Here is a 24,074-nt window from a genome sequence, read left to right as displayed (position 1 = left end):
GCAAGTCTATTTATAGAACTTCCTTTTAGCTGGGTAACTAGAATAAGGAGAGACTGTTCAAGATATTTAAAAATCCTTCTGCATCACTTCATAATAACGATAAAAATGTATAAATGCATGAAATTTTATCTAGCTACTTTAATAGTAACATTCAACTGTTTCCATTTAGGTTCATGCAATTCTAACGAGTGGGTCTAAATTAACGTACGTGACTTGTTTCCTTCCACTCTATCTGATGAAAAATACTCCTACCATACTGAAAATCACATCAGAAAAATTAAATTATCATCACATGGAACAGTCAACTCACACTTATATGGACTGGACAATGATATTTTGTTCCCATCTCCTTGTACATGAATAATTTTACACTGAACTTAGCTCAAAGAAGACAAATAAATGTCGGTAGACAAGTCCGATAATGCAGCCATGAGAAAGACTTAATAGTTTCACTTTTTTATTCTTAAGCTCAATTGCTCCTATGTTAAAGCAACCATGCATTCCATTTTTTAGATACAAATCCATGAATCAGTTTTTATCCCACTATACAAGAAAAACTGTTTCCCAATCAAAGGCTTGTCTTATACATCAATACAGATAAAATGCCTTCTCTTCACTACAACATAGGATAAAAGTTCTTCTGTGACCTATGTCGTGAACCAAAAATCCTACTATTTCAGTATTTCTTTCTTTCCATAATAACTGCGGAACAGTTGCATATATGTTGCAGTGGCGAACCTTCTAGGATAAAACTTGGAACGATACCCTGCTTTTTCCAAGCCTCTATACAACAAGGTAAAAATCAAACCACACATCGCGTACGGTAAGCACAATGAAGAAACATGTGATCGAACTACACTCTTCACTTTATTATAGCAAAAATGACATTCTTCGCTTTGACATTCTGGAGTAAATATATGAATTGTCGACCAAAACTTAGGTTCGGAATTTCTGCAATAAAAATCCATATATGAAACTGACAAGAAGTCATATCTCCTGTATTCATTAATTGTTTTCAGATTCTTGTGTTTAGAATTTAGTTAATTTATACTTGATGCCATTTTCCGATGTCGACATTTTCATCTTTACGGTTTCCAGTACCGTGCAACTTACACAGACCTAGTGCCTCTTCCCTTTTCTGTACGTAGTGTAACCTGCTGCACAAAGTAGTAGACCCATAAGGTTTTGTTTGCTTGTGTGCCGACAACTATTGCTATGGCTACATTGAACACGTACGTTGAGTATATGGAAACGGTTTATACGTATTTGAACTTTTAAAAATCGTTAGTAAATTTGCATAAATGGCATGTAATTAGTCACTGCATTTGTATATGTATATGATAAGGATCGAGCAAGAGAGAGGAGAGCATAAACGCGGAAGCATTAAAAGACTACATTGATAATAATTCTTGGTATCTCAACTTTCATGGCTCAACAGCCTATTTATATTGTTCACAAACTTGACGACCACTCAAGGTACTTTCCTAACTAAGATCAAACTCTAAACATAGACACTTTCCTAATATAACTCTCACAACTTAATGTGCATCTCTCCTAAATATAGACTCTCATATATTATTTCCTAATACCCTCCCTCAAGATGGAGCATGTAGATCACGAATGCCCATCTTGGACAAAAGAAATTTAACTTCAGTTTTCTTCTTTTTTTTTTTCAACACTTTTGTGAAAAAAAAATAAATATCCAGATCGTAGTTTAAGGACGTTTCGGTCCCCTTCGTAGTTTAAGGACATTTCGGTCCCATCTTCTTAGTTTAGGGACATTTCGGTCCTCTTCGTAGTTTAAAGACATTTCGGTCCCATCTTCGTAGTTTTAGGACATCTCGGTCCCCTTCGTAGTTTTAGGATATCTCGGTCCCATCTTCATAGTTTTAGGACATCTCGGCCCCCTTCGGAAGTTTTAGGACATTACGGTCCCCTTCGTAGTTTAAGGACATTACGGTCCCCTTCGGAAGTTTTAGGACATTACGGTCTCAATCATAGTTTTAGGACATTACGGTCCTCTTCATAGTTTAAGGACATTACGGTCCCCTTCGGAAGTTTTAGGACATTACGGTCCCAATCATAGTTTTAGGACATTACGGTCCTCTTCGGAAGTTTAAGGACATTTCGGTCCCCTTCATTTCTTCGGTAGAATACTTCTTGTACTCTTGGTTTCTTGGTTTATTCGATAGAATACTTTGTGTACTCTCTCGACAACTCATAGGATTTTAACCTACTATTGTTGTTCTTTTTCTCATCACCTCTTGGTGATTGTTTTTTTTATTCTTTTTTTTCTCTTCACAACATGAATGTTGTTTCTTCTTCTCTTGTTCCAGTCACGCTTTTGTTGCGAAACCTTCACACTTCTTTTTTTTTTTTTTAAGATTCTCTCACAATCTTTCTCTTGTTATGCTACTGCCACAAGCAATAACTAACACAAAGTCTGCCACACTTTGTAGGATTTCCAAATTTCTGCCACAAACTCTTCAATCACCATGTTTCTGAATTCGATCAACTTCATCAAATTGTACCAGTCCTTCTTGACTGCAGTACCAACTTTGATCTTCTGTTACGTCTCTGTAACAATTCTTCAGTAACACTTAACTGTGACATTCTTTTGTCACACTTTTGTTCACCTGTAATAGTTCTCATGTAACTGCTAGCCTCTGTAACAATCTTCCAATTACACTTCAACTTGCCTGCGGATTCCATCAACAGGAAGTTAAGACAGTTAAACTCAACTCGTCTTTTTTCTACCAACGCCATCACATCTCCAACAGCTTCTCTTGAGTCGTGAATCCCAAATTTCCATCTCTATTGATTTGTAAAACCAGCGACAATAACCATACGCAGCCACTACTTTCCTGAATAACAAAACGAGCTCGGATCACTTGTCTTCCTTTCCTTGTCTTCTCGGCAACAACAACCACTGGGAACAACCATTCTTCTTGCAGCATCAATGGCAGCAACATCACAACATGTGCCTTCTTCTCCGAACTCCCATGATAGTACCCAACTTCTTCTTTCTCAGCCTCACAGCAACCACCGTCTCATTGGAAGCCTCGGCATCAATTTCATCTTTCTCTTGCTTATTTATCAAGTATCCCGAATTCCCAATTAGCCACCTGGTTACTGACGGCACCATCTATCGGTAGTAAATCCTTGGAACACTCCTTTATGACCTCAAAAATATCCTTCAAACCTATATGCCAATCACCCATCGACACATCTTGACAGACACCAGGTCTTGGAGCAGTATCTTACGTCCTTTTTTTTTTTAGGTCGTCTTGAAACCCTAAAGCTCTAGCAACGAAACATCACCAATTTTTTTTTTTTAACTTTCGAACACTGGTGAAGACATACACCACCACGACTTGACAACAAACAACACAATCTACTTTCACGCGACTTTCTCTTAAAACACTAGTATCCATGATCATCGGCCATCAATCACCTACGTTGGCAGTAAACACGTCGGCAGTAAACCTTAGAACACCGAGAAAGACATGATATAGAAATCATGTACAACAGCAACGAGCATCATCAATTAACCACCATAATTCACAAACTTCACAATCTCAAGCTCTCCCTGTTTCGTAATTATGAAACTCTCAAAACTTTGTTGTTTGTTTCACGAAAAACAACAACAGAACTTCTTTTTGTTTTCTGTTCACCCACAAACTTACGTCTTGTTTATCGCAACTTCTCGAACCATGCTGAAAACAAACACCAACACAGCAACACGACGGACCTTCGAACAACTTCGAACAGTTCTCCTTTTTTTTTTTTTTTTAATTCCTTTAAAACTCTCTAATTTTCTTCCTCTCCTCTCTCTACCTCTCACCTTGCTCTGATACCATGATAAGGATCGAGCAAGAGAGAGGAGAGCATAAACGCGGAAGCATTAAAAGACTACATTGATAATAATTCTTGATATCTCAACTTTCATGGCTCAACAGCCTATTTATATTGTTCACAAACTTGACGACCACTCAAGGCACTTTCCTAACTAAGATCAAACTCTAAACATAGACACTTTCCTAATATAACTCTCACAACTTAATGTGCATCTCTCCTAAATATAGACTCTCATATATTATTTCCTAATAGTATATATTGGACTAAGCAAACTTAATTTTCTTACCTTTTCTTTCTCTGTCTCTTTATTCCCTAAGTTACAAGGATCGTATAGTTATCGTTTAGCTAGGATATATTCTGACAGATAAGGTTCAAGTGGGAAGGATAGTTACTACTACCATTGAAATATGTCCTTTGGATATCATGCTCCAAAAAATCTTGTATATAACTACAAAAATATCAAAAAGAAAGTCTTCTTTGATAACATGCAACTGTCGTGTTAGGTTCAAGCATTCAATTGATGCTCCATTCCAAGACAAAATAAGTTTATTTTGTGTGGCCGTAGCTCCAGGAGTCCTGGACTCCAGGGCACAACCGGGGCATCTCATCACTATGAAACCGTTTGTTTCTTCTTCACATTAACAAGTTAAAGTATTTAATTTCTTAGGGATATAAAGGTTAATTCTTTTAGCTTTCTTGAGGGAAATAGGTTAAAATGTGTCGAAGAAAAAGAAAGTGACTCCCAAATAGGAAAACCCAGACCCTCGGCCCACAAATACTAAGCCGAAACCCCGACCCGCAATAACTTTTTTAAGTACTCACCATTAAATTTCAAAATCTTTTTCCAGTGTGAGTCACCAACTCATGAAAGCTAACTAGTTTAAACCAGTTTTGATTAGAACCCCATATGAATAACAAGCTCTTGATTTTAGTTATAATCATCTTCTCATCGCTTGCTCTCTATTTTGCCATTACTCTGCTATTGCTTTCATCCCAAATGGACACCATATATAGCAAATAACACCAGTGACCAATTTTTTTTTTCTTTATCTACCATTACTTGTAATCCAAACTATCAGTTGTTGAGTTAATTTTCCAAATTGCATACCCGTTTAATCTTGTAGCCTTTTAGGAAGTAGGTTCAGATTTTCCTTGCAAATTAACTTACTGTTAAAGAGTAAGTGATTAACATTTTCTTCCTCATGGTGTCAAAGGCAGCTGAGTATCTAAAACGTTACAATCTCTCCTATTGAGATTATCAACAGTTGGTTTTGCGTTTTGAATGGCTTACCAATTTTTTAGGTTATGGAGATTTTAGTGGTCTGGTTACTGTTCTAATTTTTGTTTAAATTTATGCAACATATACCTGGTGTTTCCATGCCAACGGAAAATTTATTCCATTCAACACCTGAAAGAGTTGTGATCCTCCTCCTCCTTTTCCTTTGAAACAAGTTGCAAAGTGATAATTTCGATCTTAATTAGTGAAATATTGCTAAAAGGTGTAAAAAGATTGGTTGTTCAACTGTAGTATTTATATAGTGGGGTGAGCTTCAGAAGAAGATGTATAACACCCTGGTCTCAGCTGTTTCCAGCTTCAACTTTCTTATACACGTAACACGCTGGGAGTTCACCAATTCTGAGCCATGAGCAGGAGCAGGGCGGTCTCTCTCAGAATTGATTGTTCACTGACTAGAGTAATCCCAAGGCCTTCGCCAGGAAAATCTAAACTCCTTCCTACAACACGCCACACTACTAGGGTAGCTGCAAATGCAGCACACCCCACCACACAACATGGCTCTTTTGGTCTTGGCAAAGCCGAAACCGGAAAATTCAATTCAATCTCTCTCTAGTTGTTGTCCAACCATCTTTTAGCCCCCACTTGGGTTACAAGCTAACATTGCTTAGCTCGGCGTTAAAATGTTGCTTGAATTTGTTAAAAAAGGATACATTCTTGTTTCTGTTTCCGGCATGTAGTACTAAACCAATTGGATACTTATGCTTGGAACAGAATCTATAGTCGGCTTTCCCTTTCTGGTATGGCTATAAAGTTAATACAATCCGATCAATAATTCATTTCGGGTGAAATATTTAAAACTCCCTTCTGGATGGACTTTCATGGAGTTTTTGAATATTTTATGGAATACTTCCGCTACTACAGTGCTTGCCCTAGCCCTAAGCTTCAGAACCTTACCAAGTTTCTAGTATTTTTTCCTGTTGAAGGGATTTGCTTATGATTTTCAAGATACGTACTAAAATCCTTTCTATTTTTTTTGTCCATCACTTAAAACATTCCTTTGTAAAAATACCCTTAAAACATATTAGAGTCGGTCTTATTTTACGCAAGTGTTTATGAGCAATTGGTACGAGACTTGTATTCTGTCCATAACAATGCAAGCTCTATTTATAGAACTTGTTTTGAGCTAGGTTCATTTGAATTTTCCAATAAGGGCAGACAGCTGACTGACATTTCATATCAAAATATCTACTACTTAACCATAGGAGATGGCCTAGTCGTTTGACGCTCACCTGATCACAAACTAGATGAGTTTTATTATTTCCAATGGTCACTCTTAAAATAAATACATTCACCATGTCAGGTAAGAAGCGGGAGCTCCATGGTTTTAACCTGTCCTAGGATTTAGTCACGGTAGTCTAGATACCCTAGCCCGACAAAATAATAAATATCTACTACTTTAAGTGCATGCAACTACTGTCCTAGGTTGTTGCATTCTAACGTACGGCTGAGGCTGGGGTCCGGTCTAAAGAAATATAGTACGTGACCTGCCCCCTTCACTTCTTGTCCGAAGAAGGATACTAAAGTCTACAATTGCATCACAAGAAAAATAATTGGTTATCTTCACATGCAAGCTAGTATATTCACAGACTCTCACACAGTATATGGATTGGACATTTTGGACGTACAATTATATTTTGTTCCATCAACTCATAATATATTTGTCTCTCCACCATGATTGAGATTGAAATTGTTTTCTTCTTGTTGGTTGTGAATGATTTAGTATTCTCTGCAGCGAGGAAACAAGGAATCTGTGGGTGGGGGCTCGATGTTTCTACCTTTTTTTCAGTACTTAATCTAACTCTAGTTTCAGCCGCGATTTCTCTTGAGTCTTGAATACTCAATTTAAATCATAAAAATATTAAGCGGTAAAAGTTACCAAAATCGAGTTGCAAATTTTTAATTGACGAGGTATGGAACGTAAACTCCAGCTAAAGACTTAAAAGTACATTTTTGGGCATTTTTCGTTACTATTGGTAATAATGATGACCTAGACGGTGTTTTATCTTTTACTTTTCCTTTTGGAGTGGGAGGGTGAGGGTTACAACACACAAGAACCCAAGTTTTTCCTCAACGAAATTAAACACATTAGTGAAAAAGAGTGATGATAAGTTTTCACAGGCGGGAAAAAATGAAAAAAAGAAGAAAAACATTGGGTAGAAAAGGATCCACACACATGTTCGTGCAGGGCATAATCTCTGAAGATTTTTATTTAATAGAAAAAGTCGACTTACGATTAAATTGATATTTTAATGAACTCGGTCGTACAGTCAGGTCACTAACTTGTTTCAGGGAATAATAAATTATCCCCGTTACGTTTTAATTTCACGCCATGGAATTTCATGCTTCTTGCACCTCGAGGTGTAAATTGGGTTGTGCCAGCACAAGCACAGCCAGCATATCACGTTAAAATTTGGGCCCAGCCCGATCCAGCATGTGATTTAGTCCAGCACGGCCCATCACGTTAGTTTCGTGGGTTGTGCTGGGTTAATCTAATCGGCACAGTTAACACAGCACGCGGCACGGACAAGCACGTGGTCCAGCCCATCCCAGCCCAGCACGTTAAGAAAGCACGTCACAGAATGTACAAGTACATCATATAATAAGGCATAATACATCACATTTTGGGTATATTTCACAAAAGAATCACTATTTTTGCTAGTTTTTGACATTTTATGCTGGTTTATTTTTATTACAACACATATAATAGCTAAATATTTGGAAAATATATTTCAATATCGTTGTGCCCTTGTTATAATGACGTTACCCATATTTGACTAGAACATTAATTTACATGGCAATGATCCAATTTTATATTTGATGGGTTATTTCTTTTTATTGAATAAACTTGTAAATTTTACTTGAAATAATTTCAAATGATAAGTTGTCTATTTAAATTCTCGTGATAATGTCCGACTTAATGTATACATTAAATGATTTCAAATTGTTTATAGCACGTGTGCCAGCACGGCACAACACGTTTATTCGTGTATTGTGCCCGTGGGTTGTGTTGTGCATAGCTTTTAACTAGTAAAGCACAACACGACACAACACGTTTAAATCGTTGGCACAATAAAACACGACACATGGCATGTGAAGCACGCGGCTTCGTGTGCCGAACTGTACAGGACCGGCACGTTTTACATCTCTACTTGCAGCTATGCCTACCTAGCTCCACACAATCATATTCATGGACGCTTATTTTTCCTTATATATAGGTCTCCCACACACTATCTATATATTATATTTGCCGAGTGAAAACTTTTTATATATTACCTCCGTTTTGAAAAAAGAGAGATGTATCAATTTCATTTGAGCTTATTTTTAAAAACGGAGGGAGTATTATAAATCCGATTTATAATCCAAAAGATATGTTTCTTCTGGCGCTCTTTTTCAAATTTTTATTGAAAGATATAAACAAATTGGAACTTTAAGAGATACAGTAAACTAGAAATTGAAAAACACCACATAAGTAAAAATGAAATCTAAAGCAAATCTTTTCATGCTATATTGAAAAACAATCCTTTATTGAAACAAACATTTTCTCGACCGTTAATACTACAAATCATGTTTTCTAACATGATAATTTATTCGCAAATGACATTTATATATAGACAAAAAACTAGAAATAGCTTAATTATAGAGGTTGTTCATAAGGAATTGTTCTCTCTTAGGAACCATTTTTTTCTTAGTTTTTTCTAGTTCTTCCTTACGACTCCACAGTAACGGAAAGAGTGTTAATTCCCCTACCTATGCGCACGCTTTTGCGTCCGAGAACATTTACACATGGGGCACAGTTATGCCACCTACTGCAGGCAAATTTAGGCCACCGGTGTTACTGTTCACAAGTCCACTTAGACCACCTGTGTTGCTGTTACCGAGTGCAGCTACGCCACCCGTGTTGCTATTTCCGAGCAGATTTAAGCCTCCAGTGTTGCTGTTCCCCAGCACATTCACCCCCTTTGTATTGCTTCCTCCAAGTACGTTTACACCACCTGTGTTGCTGTCTCCGAACAAATTAGTGCCACCGGTGTTGCTGTTCCCGAAGAAGCCACCTGGGTTGGTATTTCCAAGCAAGCCACCAGTGGTATCCCCAAGGCCACCAGTGTTAGCTAACAAATGCCTCTGTATAAATTGATAAGCATTTCAGTAAGAATATGGATATACAGTTTTTTTTTGCCAATTTTCATATATCAGAACTAAAAAAATAAAATGAAAAAGTGGCCACGGGTAGACGTAAAACACTTTTAGTTGAATTATAGTAGGGCGATAATTAGTGTCTGTTACTTTTCGTACGACTTCTCAAAAAAGTTTCCTACTTCCTTTTCTTTTTCAGGCGCTATATATGTTCTATCAATATGTGTTTAATATGGAGAAAGGTCTTCTTGTTTGAACGATTATAACATCTCAAATATTTTGTACTATTATAGGGAGATTAAGTATACTTACAGCGTCAACAACCATTGATGCTATCATCATTATCATAACAAGAAAACAAATACTCTTAGCCATTTCTGATTATCCGAGGCGGAGCGACTATCAATTAAAGAGAAGATAACTTAGTTGGATAGATGATGAAATGAATGTATGAGAGTGCTTGTATTGTATCCATAACATGCAATGGTAGTCTATTTATAGAACTTCCTTTTAGCTAGGTTCAATTGGAATAAGGAGAGACTATTCAAGATATTTGAAATATCTGCCTGTATCTGTTCTTTAATAGTAACATTCAACTGTTTCCATTTAGGTTCATGCAATTCTAACGAGTGGGTCTAAATCTATGTACGTGACTTGTTTCCTTCCACTCTATCTGATTGTGAAGACAATACTCATACCATACTGAAAATCACATCACACATGAATTAAATTATCAACACATGCAAGAGTCAACTCACACTTATATGGACTGGACAAATATATTTTGTTCCCATCTCCTTGTACATGAATATTTTCTACTGAATTTAGTTCAAAGGAGAGAAATAAATTTCGGTACCTGAATCAAATTACGCGGCCATGAGAAAGACTTAATTCTTTCACGTTTTATGCTAATTTCTAAGCTCAATTGCTCCTATATATGTTAAAGCAACCATGCATTCCATTTTTTGAGATACAAATCCATGAATCAGTTTTTATCTCACTATGTAAGAAAAACTGTTTCCCAATCAAAGGCTTATCTTATACATCAATACAGATAAAATGCCTTATCTTCACTACAACATAGGAGAAAAGTTCTTCTGTGACCTATGTCGTGAACTAAAAACCCTACTATTTCAGTATTTCTTTCTTTACATAACTGCGGAACAGTTGCATATATGTTGCAGTGGGGAACCTTCTAGGATGAAACTTGGAACGATCGATCCCTTGCTTTTTCCAAGCCTATATACAACAAAGTAAAAATTAAACCACACATCGTGTACGTAAGCACAATGAAGAAACATGTGATCGAACTGCAGTCTTCACCTTTTTAGCAAAAATGACTTTCTTCACTTTGACATATTCTTTAGAGTGGGTAAATATATGAATTGTCGACCAAAACTTAGGTTCTGAATTTCTGCGATAAAAATCTATATATGAAACTGACAAGAAGTCTTGTCTCCTGTATTCATTAATTGTTTTCAGCTTTAAACTTGATGCCATTTTCCGATGTGGACATTTTCATCTTTACTGTTTCCAGTACCATGAAAATTGCAAAGACCTGGTGCCTCTTCCCTTTTCTGTACGTAGTGTGACCTGCTGCACAAAGTATGTCGACCCATAAGGTTTTGTTTGCTTGTGTGCCGACAACTATTGCTATGGCTACATTGAATACGTACATTGAGTATATGGAAATGGTTTATACGTATTTGAACTTTTAAAAATCGTTAATAAAGTTGCATAAATATGGCATGTAATTAGTCACTGCATTTGTATATATTGGACTAAGCAAACTTAATTTTCTTTCCATTTCTTTCTCTGTCTCTTTATTCCCTAAGTTACAAGGATCGTATAGTTATCGTTTAGCTAGGATATATTCTGACAGATAAGGTTCAAGTGGGAAGGATAGTTACTACTACCATTGAAATATGTCCTTTGGATATCATGCTCCAAAAAATCTTGTATATAACTACAAAAATATCAAAAAGAAAGTCTTCTTTAATAACATGCAACTGTCGTGTTAGGTTCAAGCATTCAATTGCTGCTCCATTCCAAGACAAAATACGTTTATTTTGTGTGACCCTAGGTCCAAGAGACCTGGACTCCAGGGCGCAACCGGGGCCTCTCATCACTGCGAAACCGTTTGTTTCTTCTTCACATTAACGAGTTAATGTATTTCTTAAGGAGAATTTTTTTGGGAATTTTAACAAACTGCCACACTTGCAAATCCCGATTCAAGAAACTGCCACCGTTTTTTCAGAGTTTATTTAATGCCACAACCGTTAGCACTAACGTCTTGGACCCACATGATTGGTCAAACTTTTTTGACTTTGTCCAGATTACTTACACGTGTCTTATGTGGATGGTTCAAGATGTCGTGCACGAGATTATTACACGTAGCACAGGCTAAATGACTATTTTATCCTTCGTGGGATTGAAAACAGTTTGTAACTTTGTATCGTTTCATTTTTCTTCTAGGGTTTGCTCGTTCTCTCTGTCCGCTGTGTTCTCTAGTGGAAGAAATTAGGGTTTGGGTCAGTTTTCAGCGGGATTTTGCTTAGGTTTAGTGTCTGAGTAAAGGGTTTTAGTAAAGATTGAGATTCAGAAAAAGAAGGGGAAGGACAAGCAGCAGATATGGTATGATTGCAAACCCTAATTTCGTTTTTCTGAGTTGAATTAAGGGTCTTCTCTTAGGTTTCTGTTTCTCTTTCTTGTACTTTTTTTCTCTTGCTCTATGTCCGCTCTGTTCTCTAGTGGAAGAAGTTAGGGTTTGGGTTAGTTTTCAGCGGGATTTTGCTTAGGTTTAGTGTCTGAGTAAAGGGTTGGGGAGCTGAAGATGAAGAAGAATAACGGGAAGGACAAGCAGCAGATATGGTACGATTTCAAACCCTAATTTCGTGTGGTTGATGAATTTTATTTTAGGAGTTTTCTGTGTGAAGTGTGGAATTTTTAAAACCCTAATTTCGTGTGTTTGATGAATTTTATTTTAGGGGTTTTCTGTGTGAAGTGTGGAATTTGATGAATTTTATTTTGTTTGTTCATTTACAGTGATCATACATATTATCCATATAGAGATATCAGTGTGTTTGTTATGAATAGTAAACTTAATTTGTTATTCTCTCACATGGATAGATATAGAATTGACCTTAAGGAATTTGAGCAGATGTTGCGTGTTAAGTTGCATCTTGATGAAACAGAAATTCCAAATTTATATTGGACCATAGACCCATGTCTGCCTGAGTATTTGGTTACAAATGAAGACTTGTTTAAGTTTTGGGAGCATGTTGTACCTGATGATAAAGGCTTCATATGTTTACAAATGAGTGTAATGAATTCAGAATTTAGGAATGATAATGACTTCATTAAGGCTGCAATGGAACAACCAGTAATAACAATTGATGAGACTCCTAAGAAGGCACCTAAGAGGATTGCTAAGAAGCCAGTTTCAAAGGAAAAGTCAGTAAAGATATCACCTACAAGGATATCACCAAGGTTGCATGCTCAATCAAAGAATGAAAACTCAAATGGAGGAGCATCTAGGAAGTTGTTGTTCATGGATCTGTTAAATGAAGTGGAATATCAGGGTTTTTCTTGCCTAAGTCAAGCCACTGTTGTTGGTTCTAGCAGTACACCAGTTGATAACTTTAATCATGATTACTGGGTTGATGAAGTAAACAATACTGCTACAGGGGATAACACGGATGCAGGGGATAAGACTGATGCAGGGGATAAGGCTGATGCTAAGTGGTCTATGAGAGATAAACCAATAATCCAACTAGGCATGATGTATGGTCAGTTAGTAATGGGTCTGTTATTTAAGATAAGGGAAGAATCTGCTAAGTGGAATCAAAATGATTTGGTCCCTGCTGCTGTTAAGTTGATAAATAAGATGCTTGACTTGGTTGGGAAGTTTTATACAGAAGGAAGTGTGGTTGGACAGGTTTATTTGGTAACTAATGTGTCTACCAAGAAAATTTTCACAGTGAACATTGTAGACAAACAATGCACTTGTTTGCAATGGCAGCTAAGGGGATTCCCTTGTCAACATGCTGTATGTGCATTGAAACTGCTCAGGCCAAACTGGAAAGAGTAAGAAATTTTGTAATATGCTATTACTTTTGTTTCTGTAAACTGACACATTTGTTTGATTGGTTGAACAGTTATTGTGCTCCTTACTACTCTGTGGAATATTATAGGACCATATATGCAGATGCTGTAAATCCACTAGAAGACATAAGTGAATGGAACTGGGAAGATAAGGTACTTTTTTCAACATTAAATATATTATTGAATATTTTTCAGAAAAACTGGGAAGATAAGGTAGTTTTTCAGAAAAACTGGAAGACTAGCAAAGAAGAGGAAGAGGAGCTATGATGAACCTGAAACTGTGGTGAAGAAAAGGAAATGTGGAAAGTGTGGATCTACTGCTGGTCATAATAAGAGAACCTGTGCTGGTGGTGATGTTGGTAAAAACCCAACTGGATTCATGCCAAGCACCGAGTATGATGCTGCAAACTGCACCTTCACTAGTAGAGATCATCCTGAAAGTAGCAGTGCAAGGGGTAAAGCAAAGGTGAACAAATCCAGAGGTACATCTTCATTTGTTGGTGAGTCAACATGACCTAAAAACTTTGGAAGAGCACCAGGAGAACCTAACACCCATGGATCTACACAAGATGTTCTGAATTTCAGTCAGAACTTTACTGGTATTGGATCTGTTAGTCAACATATTCCTGTCACAAAGGGAAAGCAAAGCAAGGCTAAGAAGAAGTAGAAGTGTGTGTGTGCTTCTTGTTGTGTTAGATCTTTTTTTTTTTTTGCTTTAGACACTGATATCATTGTGTTAGATCTGTTTTTTTTATGTACCAGAATTCAGTTTTATTTTGATGGATAATCTTACTTTATGAATGGAAATGATATGATATTAGTTAAGAACTAATTACATGTTAATAGTCTTTTGAAGTTCCTTACATATGGCATTGAGATTGAAACTTGAATGGATAACCCTATTTTTGGCAGCAATGAAAAGGTGGTCTGAAACCCATCTAAATGCTTCACAATCTGTGCAGATCAGGTAAGCAATGTTTCTATTGTGTTCATTTTTGCATATTCTCAGCTGCATTATTGACTTGCATTGCTCTTTGTAGCATTCTTGCTTATGCAGTGGGCATTCTTTGTAACAGTGGGTCTCTTCTCCACAAGCACAACAACAATTCTCTTTGGGTAACTTGATATTCTTGGATTTGAGTGGATGATTGGCAGAATCAAACCATTCAAAGTAGGTGCAAGTAGGATTTGAACACTTCAAGAAGATTTCTCCATCTGTTTCTCTTGTGCTGGATCTTAGTAGTTGTCTTATACCATTGCAAGGTATATGTTTGCATCTAGAGTACATCCAGGGACAAACCTTAGACTCATGACTTCCTTGTTCACATGTTGGACATAGATCTGGGGTAGTTTGCTGTCTAAATTTGCTGCAGCTGCTGCTCTTGCTACTACTACTGCAACTGTCACTACCTGGAGAGTTTATAACCTTTTGGCTCATTTTTATGTGTTGAACTTCTGAAGAAATTGACTAATGAAGAGTTTGGGATCTTCATTAGTATATATAGAGCTTCAAGATGATGAATAAGACTGTTATAAATCCAGGTAAATTATGGATCGTCGATTTTTTCTCTTGCACGTTTATTCCGACCGTTAGCAAATCTTGCACATTTTTCTCACGTGCACCGAGTCGCTAGTTAACTCACTACTCTATAGCCGGTTAACTCAATCCCAGTGAACTGATTAACTCAATCCTTGTAAACTGATTCAGGGGCTTCTATGTAATTTTTTACGGATTATTTAATGTCACGTATGCACTAACAGAGACTAACAGCCGTTAACCGTTATCTCAAAAAAACGGGATGAAAAAAGTCAAGAGTATGGCATTTAATAAACTCTGGAAAAAACGGTGGCATTTTCAAAAACTGCATATTGGAAGTGTGGCACTTTATTAAGATCCCCAATTTTTTTTATTCTCTTGAGGGAAATAGGTTAAAACGTAATGAAGAAAATGAAAATAACCCTCAAATCGGAAAACCCAGACCCCGGATCCACAAATACTAAGCCGAAACCCCGACCCACAATAACATCTTAAGTACCTCACCATTAAATTCCGAATCGTTTTCCGGTGAGTCACCAACTCATGAAAGCTAACAAGTTTAAACCAGTTTTGATTAGAACCCCAAATGAATAATAAGCTCTTGATTTTAGTTATAATCATCTGCTTATCTCTTGCTCTCTTTTTCGCCATTACTCTGCTATTTCACAAATGGACCATCGTAAATATAGCAAATAACATCAGTGACCGAAGAGTATTTTTCTTTATATACCATGCGTTGTATCCCAAGATACCAGTTGTTGAGTTAGCTTTTCAGATTGTATATCCGTTTCATCATATAGAAACCAGGTTCAATAAGTGATTAAAATTTTTTTCCTCTTGGTGACAAAGGCAGCGGAGTTTCTAAAATGTCACAATTTCCCCTATTTAGATTATCAACAGTTGGTAGTGCATTTTGAATGGCTTACCACTATTTTAGGTTATGGAGATTTTTTGGCGGTCTGGCTACCGTTGTACTTTTGCTTTAAATTATGCTACATTTAAATAAATAAATAAAATTTTCCACTGTACATATACTTGGTTTTTCCATGCCAAGAGAAAATTTCTCGAAAGGACAAACCGCCCATGTTGACACTCTAAATATTGTGTCCAGAAAAACGAAAGGATTAACCCTTTTTAGAGAATGACATATCTCACATTAAATCGTTAGACTCGTGAAAAATTAGTACATGAGGGACATTTTTGGGGAAGCTTTTTGAGATATGTTAAAAATACAGGAAATGGGTTATATAGCTAAAAACACAAGTTTTCTGGGCCATATGGACTGGTAGAAGTTTCGTCTGGGTCAAATGGACACTTCAACTTTTTAATTGAAACTGACCCAATTATCCTTTTGTAACTGCACGTTCTCCGTCTCCTCAACAAAACCACGTTCTCCTTCTCTCTTCAGATGAAAACCGCCAACATCCTTCTTCTTCATCTTCTCACAAATTAGAAGAGGAATAAATTCGTCCACTGTTTCCCTACACCAAAAACCATCAGAAATCGATTTCCTCCAACGTCTCCTAACCATCAACAGTAGCAGATTCATCAGAAACCATCCGAAAATCAGTTTTCTCTACCGTCTGCTAGTTTCATCAACCTTCAACACCTTCGTGAAATTGGGTTTCATTCACCGTCAACACTTTCGTGAAATTGGTTTTCATTAACCGTTTTCAAACACCATCAACACTACTCTACAACATCAGAGGTTTCTAGGGTTTCAATCAATCTATCAGTTCAGTGAAGAATCAGGGTTTTAAATCAATTTGAAGAATCAGGGTTTCAAAATATATAGGATGTAACTGGGTTTCATCTGATTCCTGCAGAAACTGGTTTTCATCTAGCTTTGAAGATAGGATATAATTGAGTTTCATCCATATTTAAAAATATGATTTAACTGGTTTTGTGCCAAATTGTTGCAGGAAGCAGTAGCATAACTACTTATGCAGATAACCTAAACAATGCGTAACAGGTCATTCAGTTAAGTTTGGATCTGCATAAGATGTTATGCAGTTAAACAATAAGTGACGCATTGAAGGCGTAAAAAACTTTTATATGCATAACTACTTATGCAGATAACCTAAACAATGCATAACAGGTCATGCTGTGAATGTTGGATCTGCATAAGATGTTGTGAAGTTAAACAATAAGTGACGCAGGGAAGGGGTAAAAAAAATTTATATGCATAACTACTTATGCAGATAACCTAAACAATGCATAACTTGTCATGCTGTCAATGCTGGATCTTCATAAGATGTTATGCATTAAAACAATAAGTGACACAGGGAAGGCGTAAAAACCCTTTTATATGCATAACTACTTATGCAGATAACCTAAACAATGCATAACTTGTCATGCTTTCAATGTTGGATATGCATAAGATGTTATGCATTAAAACAATAAGTGATGCAGGGAATGCTTAACAAAAACAATAACACTTCTTACATGCATAACAAGTTATGCAGATACTCTAAACAATGCATAACAGGTCATGCAGTTATTTTTGGATCTGCATAAGATGTTATGCAGTTAAACAATGTTCGTATTTTATGCAGTTAAACAAGTTATGCATAATAAGTTATGCAGTTCTGCATGTTTGCTTTCATATGCTTGAAATATACATTCATTCTTAAGGTTCATAAACAAGTACCTCTAAGCTTGAAATATGCTTCTTGAGCATTGCTTTCTTCATTGCTGCAAAGTCCCACCTTGCAGCTTCATTATGCATCATGCAAGTTATGTACCTGCATAACTAGTTATGCACATAGTTGTTTTTACTGCATAACCAGTTATGCATACTAAGCTACGCAGTTCGGCATGTTTGCTTTTACTGCATAACAAGTTATGCAGTTCAGCATAGTTGTTTTTACTGCAGAACAAGTTATGCAGTTCAGCATAGTTATGCATAATAAGTTACGTAGTTATGCATAATAAGTTACGCAGTTATGCATAGTTGTTTTTTCTGCATAATAAGTTACGCAGTTATGCATAGTTGCTTTTTCTGCATAACAAGTTATGCAAATAAGCTATGCAGTTCAGCATGTTTGATTTTACTGCATAAGCAGTTATGCATAATAAGCTACGCAGTTCAGCATGTTTGATTTTACTGCATAAGCAGTTATGCATAATAAGCTACGTAGTTCAGTATGTTTGATTTTACTGCATAACAAGTTATGCATAATAAGCTACGCAGTTATGCATAGTTGATTTTACTGCATAACCAGTTATGCATAATAAGCTACGCAGTTATGCATAGTTATTTTTACTGCATAACAAGTTATGCACATTATGTTTCCTGCGTAACATATGTCATTTAAAATAAAAAGAAAACTGAATTTTGAAAATTTTGGGTTTCGGCAGAATTTATACGCCGATTTTGGGTGCGCGTGTGAACTTTTACACGCGTGGGTTTGACAGTGGCGGAAGGTGAGAAAATGGGTGTGGTTGACAAAAAATAGTTTTTTCTGTCCATAGGTGATGGATGAAATCCAGTTTCATCCTGGCCAAAAATCTCATTTTTTCCAGAATAGGCAGGATGAAACTGGTTACATCCTGTACGATTAAATTTGAATCTTCGCAAACATTCAAATTTTACAGTGAAAAACTGAAGGGAATGTACAATTAAACAATCAACATAAGACTAAAAGATATATACTATAAAAATGAAGAGAAATACTTGAAAAAATAATTCCATAAGATATATTTTTATGAACAAAAGAAATAATCCAAGATAAATACTAGTTGCGAAAATATAACTCAAGGTAAATGAATCTTAAATGTGCAACAAGAGGCTGCAGAGAAGAATAAACTAATAAAGATATCATGGTAAAAAGCTGCACAGAAGAAATGAAGGCTGGAGATGTTCTTAAGCAGGTACTTAACGTTGCTTTTTCGCAGGAGGATGAGGACACGTCGTCTTGTTATGATGTGCCTGAGTATGGCAGTTACCGCACGTAATTGGTCTCTTGAAACTTGCACTACCTGTGTTAGGAATCCGCTTCTTCTTCGGCCTACCATGTTTTTTTCCTGCGACAGTTGGTGGGTTCACGAGATCTCCAGCAGCAACATCAATAGGCTTGTCATAATCAGGAATGGTCTTGATAGGACGATCATACGAAGCACGGAAGCTAGCAATGTTGAAATACGGATTAATATACTCGTAAACATTGATGTTATTTGAATGCATACACGCAATAGCGTGATCACAAGGGAACTGCTCAGTAAACCAAACCCTACAGCTGCACTGAAACTTCGCAATATTAACAGCATGCGTGTGCTTTCCATCAACAACTTCCCACTCCATGTCACCAGACTTGGTTATTCTCCACTGGACACCAGCACGAATGGAAGCCAACACTTTTTTCTCTAGCCTGGTACAAATGAATCCTTTATACGTCGCCCCCTTCCTCTTCATTGTACTCATTTGTTCGATAATTTTAAGTCTGATCCAGTTAACAAGTGTTGCAATAGGCATACCTTTTGCTTCCTTGATCCAAGAGTTAAAGGACTCTGCAATGTTTTAACACATGTCGCCGTAACAACAGCCCAGACAATGTGCATTGGACCAACATTCCACTGGAATATCACTCAAGAGTTTGTGAAGACCATCACATCCCATATCCTTCAACTTTTGCATACCCTGATCAAAGCCTTCATGAGTCGATGGATAGAAACATTCTTTGAACAAAACCCATCGCAGCACAATGCTCTCCCTTTTTCTTGTTGGTCTTACTGCGGACATTATTCTTCAAATGCTGGTAACACCAAGCATGATAGAAAGTTGGGAAAACATCACGAATCCCTTGGATCAAACCCTCATGGCGATCCGAAATAAAAGTTAGTACACGAGGACCCAAGATAGATTCTAGTTTCTTCAAGAACCAATGCCAATTCTCAACAGTTTCAGATGATACGATACCATATGCCAGAGGAAATATTCCTACAGAAACAAAACAAACACAAAAAGAAAAAATCATATCAAACTGACTGAAACTGCTATTATACAGAATGAAACTAGTTTCATTCTCTAGTCCGACTTCACCAGTTAAGGATGAAACCGGTTTCATCCAGTGATAATCTGACATAAAAAAAAATTATGACATCAAAAATAAAAGAAGACGTACCATTATTCGCATTCTTCCCGGTAGACGCCATAAGACAACCCCTAAATTTTCCAGTTAGGAAAGTTGCATCCAAGAACAGTACCGGCGAAAATATTCTAAACCAGAGATGCAAGCATCGAAGGCTAAGAACAAACTCTTAAACTCGCCACCTTCAACAACTAAATCAACCCTACTACCTAGATCGTGTTTCTTCACGGCTTCACACCACCATCTCAAGTCAGTGTATGATTTAATGTCCTCGCCATACAATTCCTTGAAACATAATTCTTTCCCGGCATGCGCCTGATCGTAGCTCACTTCCAACCCATAATCACTTTTGAGTTCTCTAACAATATCCCTGGCTTTCTTGTTGGGATTCTGTTCAATCTTCTCAAATATCAAACTCTTGATAAGTTCGCGCGTAACCGGATCAGCCTTTGTTCCATCACTATAACCAACACAACATTTATGTTCCCCGTTATAGGCCTTGAGGAATAAGTGACCCTTCACATTGGAAGTCTTGGGAGCTGCATGGAACATCCAGTCGCATTCCAATTTCTCCTTGTAATAACATTCGACCGTATATCGTTATGGATTGCTCTTGACGACTCTCACCCTGCGACCAAAAAAATGGTTATATTTCTCAACAACAAAACGAGCTTCATCTCGTCCTCCATAAAAATATTAACCAACACCTTTTATAATAAACTCCCATTCATCCGCCTTGCAAGATCTTTTAATTTCCAACTTTCCATTGTATGTACGTTCTTGAAACATGGGGATATCTTGAGAAGAAACAAGCTCTTGAGAGGAAGGAAAAGGTGACTGAGTTAAAAGCAACTCCGTCATTGTAGGTGTAGGAGTAACTTTACTGTTGCTCGGAAGATGACAAGGATTAACCAACTGAGCTCTGCTAGGATCTGGTGCTAAACGAAACTCGCTCATTCTACTGCTGCTCGGAAGATGACAAGGATTAACCAACTGAGCGCTGCTAGGGTCTGGTGCTAAACGAAACTCGTTCATTCCACTGTTGCTCGGAAGTTGACAAGGATTAACCAACTTAGCTCTTTTAGGGTCTGGTGCTAAACTAAACTCGCTCGTAGTAGGTTCACGAACAAAATCAGGAGCACGAAGAGGAACACGTTCAAATAAACGAAGCTCCAAGAAAGAAAACTGGTTAACAATACACAATGACAAGAAAGAACAGAGATTCACATCACTGTCAACAACATTGCTTCTCCCCTCATAGTCAAATACAAACTGAATTGAGTCTGGTAAAATGCTATTCCAATAAGAACAGACATGCACATTCAACTCATCAACAGTTGACTTCGTAGTAACTTGGTATGGACACGCATCGGTATCCCGGATAACCACACAGAGAAAATGACGATCCATCTACAGGGAATATATAAAACAAATATAAATGAATCTGTATGTATTCAATTGACAATAAACAAAGACAAAAATAATATGTAAACAAATAAGCAGCAGTTACAAGAATACAATGTGACCACCAACTGCATTCATACAACCCATACTCCAACATCTCTTCCACTCTCTCAACAATCATTATAATCTGGCTACAGCAACATCTCCTAACGCAGATGTTCTCCTCCCTGGAATCCAGATTTGCTCATCACGAATAAACGAACATCTGTGTACAATGCCCTATAAATTAACTAAAACCAAAAATGGTTTGCATCCGTGTACCATCAAAGTACCATTTTGGCACAATGTACCACCAAAGAAGCTGTCATAAATTACTATGTACTTCTATGACTATGAGTACTGCTCTAAACAGTTCCATATAATACTTTCTCCTTCAGCAAGTTACTATGTACTTACTAGCAAAGTTCTATTTCCCTTAATCCTCTAACACTCAACCAAGTTATCATCAGTAAATACCCAAAAAAAACAAGAACCAATCAATCAATCCAGAGTTCATCACCAATATTGAAAGTAACATAAGCATCAACAACTGCATGCATAATCTATGGTTGTGTAAGGTATTTTTGATTCCAATTGCTCACAATAACATCTCTAGGTCTTTCAATAACATCTCTGTGGTTGTGTAACGTAAAGGAGAAATCCTAATAATAACCTAAACCCAAAATTGGTTTGCATCTGTGTATATTGCATTGAAAATAAGATTACTAAACCCTAGAAAACATGATTCGAGACAAACCCAAATAATGTCACATGATCAACTAAACCCTGGATATTCCAAATCAACAACTAAAATCAAAAATTAACAAAGATTAATCTTCAAATTCATAAAAAATCATCAACAATTAAAAATTACTTCAAAATCGACAGAGAAACTTCAATTGGACAAAAACCAAATCAAAATTATTTCAATTGAAATTTACCGTTCGACGCTATTAGATGAAGCTTCGATTCAACAGTTGAAACTCCAATTGAAACTTCGATTCAACAAACTATTCAACAGTCATTAATCACCATGATTGATCAACCAGATCTGAAAAAGACACGAGCTCTGAAACTTTGATCGAATTCTGCAGGTGAGGAATAAACGAGCTCTGCCGGGACGGGGAGGTTTTGAAAAGAGAAATAAATTCTCTTTGAAAAGAAGAGTTCAGAAGGTTAGGGGTATTTTAGGTAAGACATATTTTTTTATTTTAATTTTCCTGGGCCAAATATTCAAATTGGCTATATAAACAGTATAATTCTGATGTTTGGCTATATAAACAGTATCAAAAGCTAAGAATCTATTTCACCCAGAAATTTTGTGTTTTGGTCTTTTTGACCAATTTTGTGTTAAAAATATTGTTAATCAAAATGCTCTACATAGACAATTTAGTACTCAATATCTTTATTTGCGATTGACATAGATGAAGAGAAATAATTGAAGGATGGAAATATATAACAAACATGAGCAAGCTGCCTAGGATAACATTATTACAAACACGTTATCGGTAGACGCTCTCATAGGGACCTCTTCTTTTTTATTTTCCCTTTGCTCTTTCTTCAGGCATCACGTACGATAAGAACGACAGAGTTAATGCACCCGCCTACGTCTCGTCGCTCTCGTCCGAGCATATTTAGACATGGGGCAGGTTTATGCCACCTGTGTTTCCGTTTCCGAGCAGATTGACACCACCTGTGTTGCTGTTCCCCAACACATTTACGCCGCCTGTGTTGCCATTTCCGAGCACATTTGTACCACCTGTGTTGCTATTTCCGAGAAGATTTGTGCCACCAGTGTTGCTTCCTCCTAGCAGATTTGTGCCACCTGTGTTGCTACCCCCAAGCAAATTTGTACCTCCTGTGTTGCTGTCTCCGAGCAAATTTGTGCCACCAGTGTTCTTATCCCCGAATAAGCCACCTGGGCTGGCACCCCCGAGCAAGCCACCAGTGTTAGCTAACAGATGCCTCTGTAGAAATTTGTAACCATTTTAGTAAGAATAAATAAATGATTACTGAGAACGTCAACATTCATATGTTAACACGAAGAAAATAAAAAACGGCTACTGAGATGGATGGAATGCATTTCTGGCCGAATACCGAGCCAATGTTTGGTTTCGCCTTTTTTTTTTTTTTTTGTATAACATCTTGTCGAAGGTATTACCGTATTAGTATATCTTAATTTGTTGATCACATAAAAATTTTATATTGCATATTATTTTTCTAACATGACATTGACGACTGTGGGGAGATTGAGTATACTTACTGCGTCGACAACCACTGAATCTATCATCATTATCGTAACAAGAAGAAGAACTGTAGAGTAAATACTCTTTGCCATTTCTGATTATCCAAGTGATACTGACAAAGAGAATTGATTGGATAGATGTTCGAATGTATGAGACTTGTAGTGTTTATCCATAACAGTGCGACCTCTATTTATAGAACCAGCTTTTAGGTTCAAATGGAATAAGGACGTAAAATTCTTATTATCAACTAAAAAAGATATTTTCCTTTGGATATTGGAAATAATATCTCTTCATAATAATGCTAATATTGTTTGAAAGCACGAAATTCTTACTTTAATGGCCTGCAACCGTTCATGCGTTCTAAG

At 36.8% G+C, this 24,074-nt stretch overlaps 3 protein-coding genes across 3 annotated transcripts; all 3 read right to left on the bottom strand.

Moving 5' to 3' along the window:
- Window positions 1-8,658: 8,658 nt before the first annotated feature.
- LOC113340657 (uncharacterized PPE family protein PPE62-like) lies at window positions 8,659-9,770 on the bottom strand. The gene is made up of 2 exons (XM_026585777.1): window positions 9,602-9,770; window positions 8,659-9,277 (listed from the first exon to the last, which is right to left on the bottom strand). Exons 1-2 carry the CDS (start codon window positions 9,662-9,664, stop codon window positions 8,933-8,935), a joined length of 408 nt encoding a protein of 135 aa, XP_026441562.1. The 5' UTR covers window positions 9,665-9,770; the 3' UTR covers window positions 8,659-8,932.
- A 9,037-nt stretch (window positions 9,771-18,807) lies between these two features.
- LOC113340526 lies at window positions 18,808-21,605 on the bottom strand. The gene is made up of 6 exons (XM_026585660.1): window positions 21,531-21,605; window positions 21,089-21,430; window positions 20,136-20,593; window positions 20,054-20,094; window positions 19,621-19,869; window positions 18,808-19,439 (listed from the first exon to the last, which is right to left on the bottom strand). Exons 1-6 carry the CDS (start codon window positions 21,603-21,605, stop codon window positions 18,808-18,810), a joined length of 1,797 nt encoding a protein of 598 aa, XP_026441445.1.
- A 1,404-nt stretch (window positions 21,606-23,009) lies between these two features.
- LOC113340511 (epsin-like) lies at window positions 23,010-23,856 on the bottom strand. The gene is made up of 2 exons (XM_026585648.1): window positions 23,727-23,856; window positions 23,010-23,430 (listed from the first exon to the last, which is right to left on the bottom strand). Exons 1-2 carry the CDS (start codon window positions 23,799-23,801, stop codon window positions 23,098-23,100), a joined length of 408 nt encoding a protein of 135 aa, XP_026441433.1. The 5' UTR covers window positions 23,802-23,856; the 3' UTR covers window positions 23,010-23,097.
- Window positions 23,857-24,074: the final 218 nt, after the last annotated feature.

This window comes from Papaver somniferum, unplaced genomic scaffold, assembly GCF_003573695.1.
Source record: "Papaver somniferum cultivar HN1 unplaced genomic scaffold, ASM357369v1 unplaced-scaffold_22, whole genome shotgun sequence".
NCBI lineage: Eukaryota > Viridiplantae > Streptophyta > Magnoliopsida > Ranunculales > Papaveraceae > Papaver > Papaver somniferum.
Note: the sequence above shows the minus strand (reverse complement) of the source record. Positions and strands in the feature narration are given on the sequence as shown.

Coding starts and splice junctions, on each gene's coding strand:
- LOC113340657 (XM_026585777.1), bottom strand. CDS start 9,664: ATGGCTAAGAGTATTTGTTTTCTTGTTATGATAATGATGATAGCATCA. Junction 9,278..9,601: donor CATCAATGGTTGTTGACGCT/GTAAGTATACTT, acceptor CAATTTATACAG/AGGCATTTGTTAGCTAACAC.
- LOC113340526 (XM_026585660.1), bottom strand. CDS start 21,605: ATGATTGTTGAGAGAGTGGAAGAGATGTTGGAGTATGGGTTGTATGAA. Junction 21,431..21,530: donor GGTGGTCACATTGTATTCTT/GTAACTGCTGCT, acceptor TATTCCCTGTAG/ATGGATCGTCATTTTCTCTG. Junction 19,870..20,053: donor CGGGAAGAATGCGAATAATG/GTACGTCTTCTT, acceptor TTGTTTCTGTAG/GAATATTTCCTCTGGCATAT.
- LOC113340511 (XM_026585648.1), bottom strand. CDS start 23,801: ATGGCAAAGAGTATTTACTCTACAGTTCTTCTTCTTGTTACGATAATG. Junction 23,431..23,726: donor ATTCAGTGGTTGTCGACGCA/GTAAGTATACTC, acceptor AAATTTCTACAG/AGGCATCTGTTAGCTAACAC.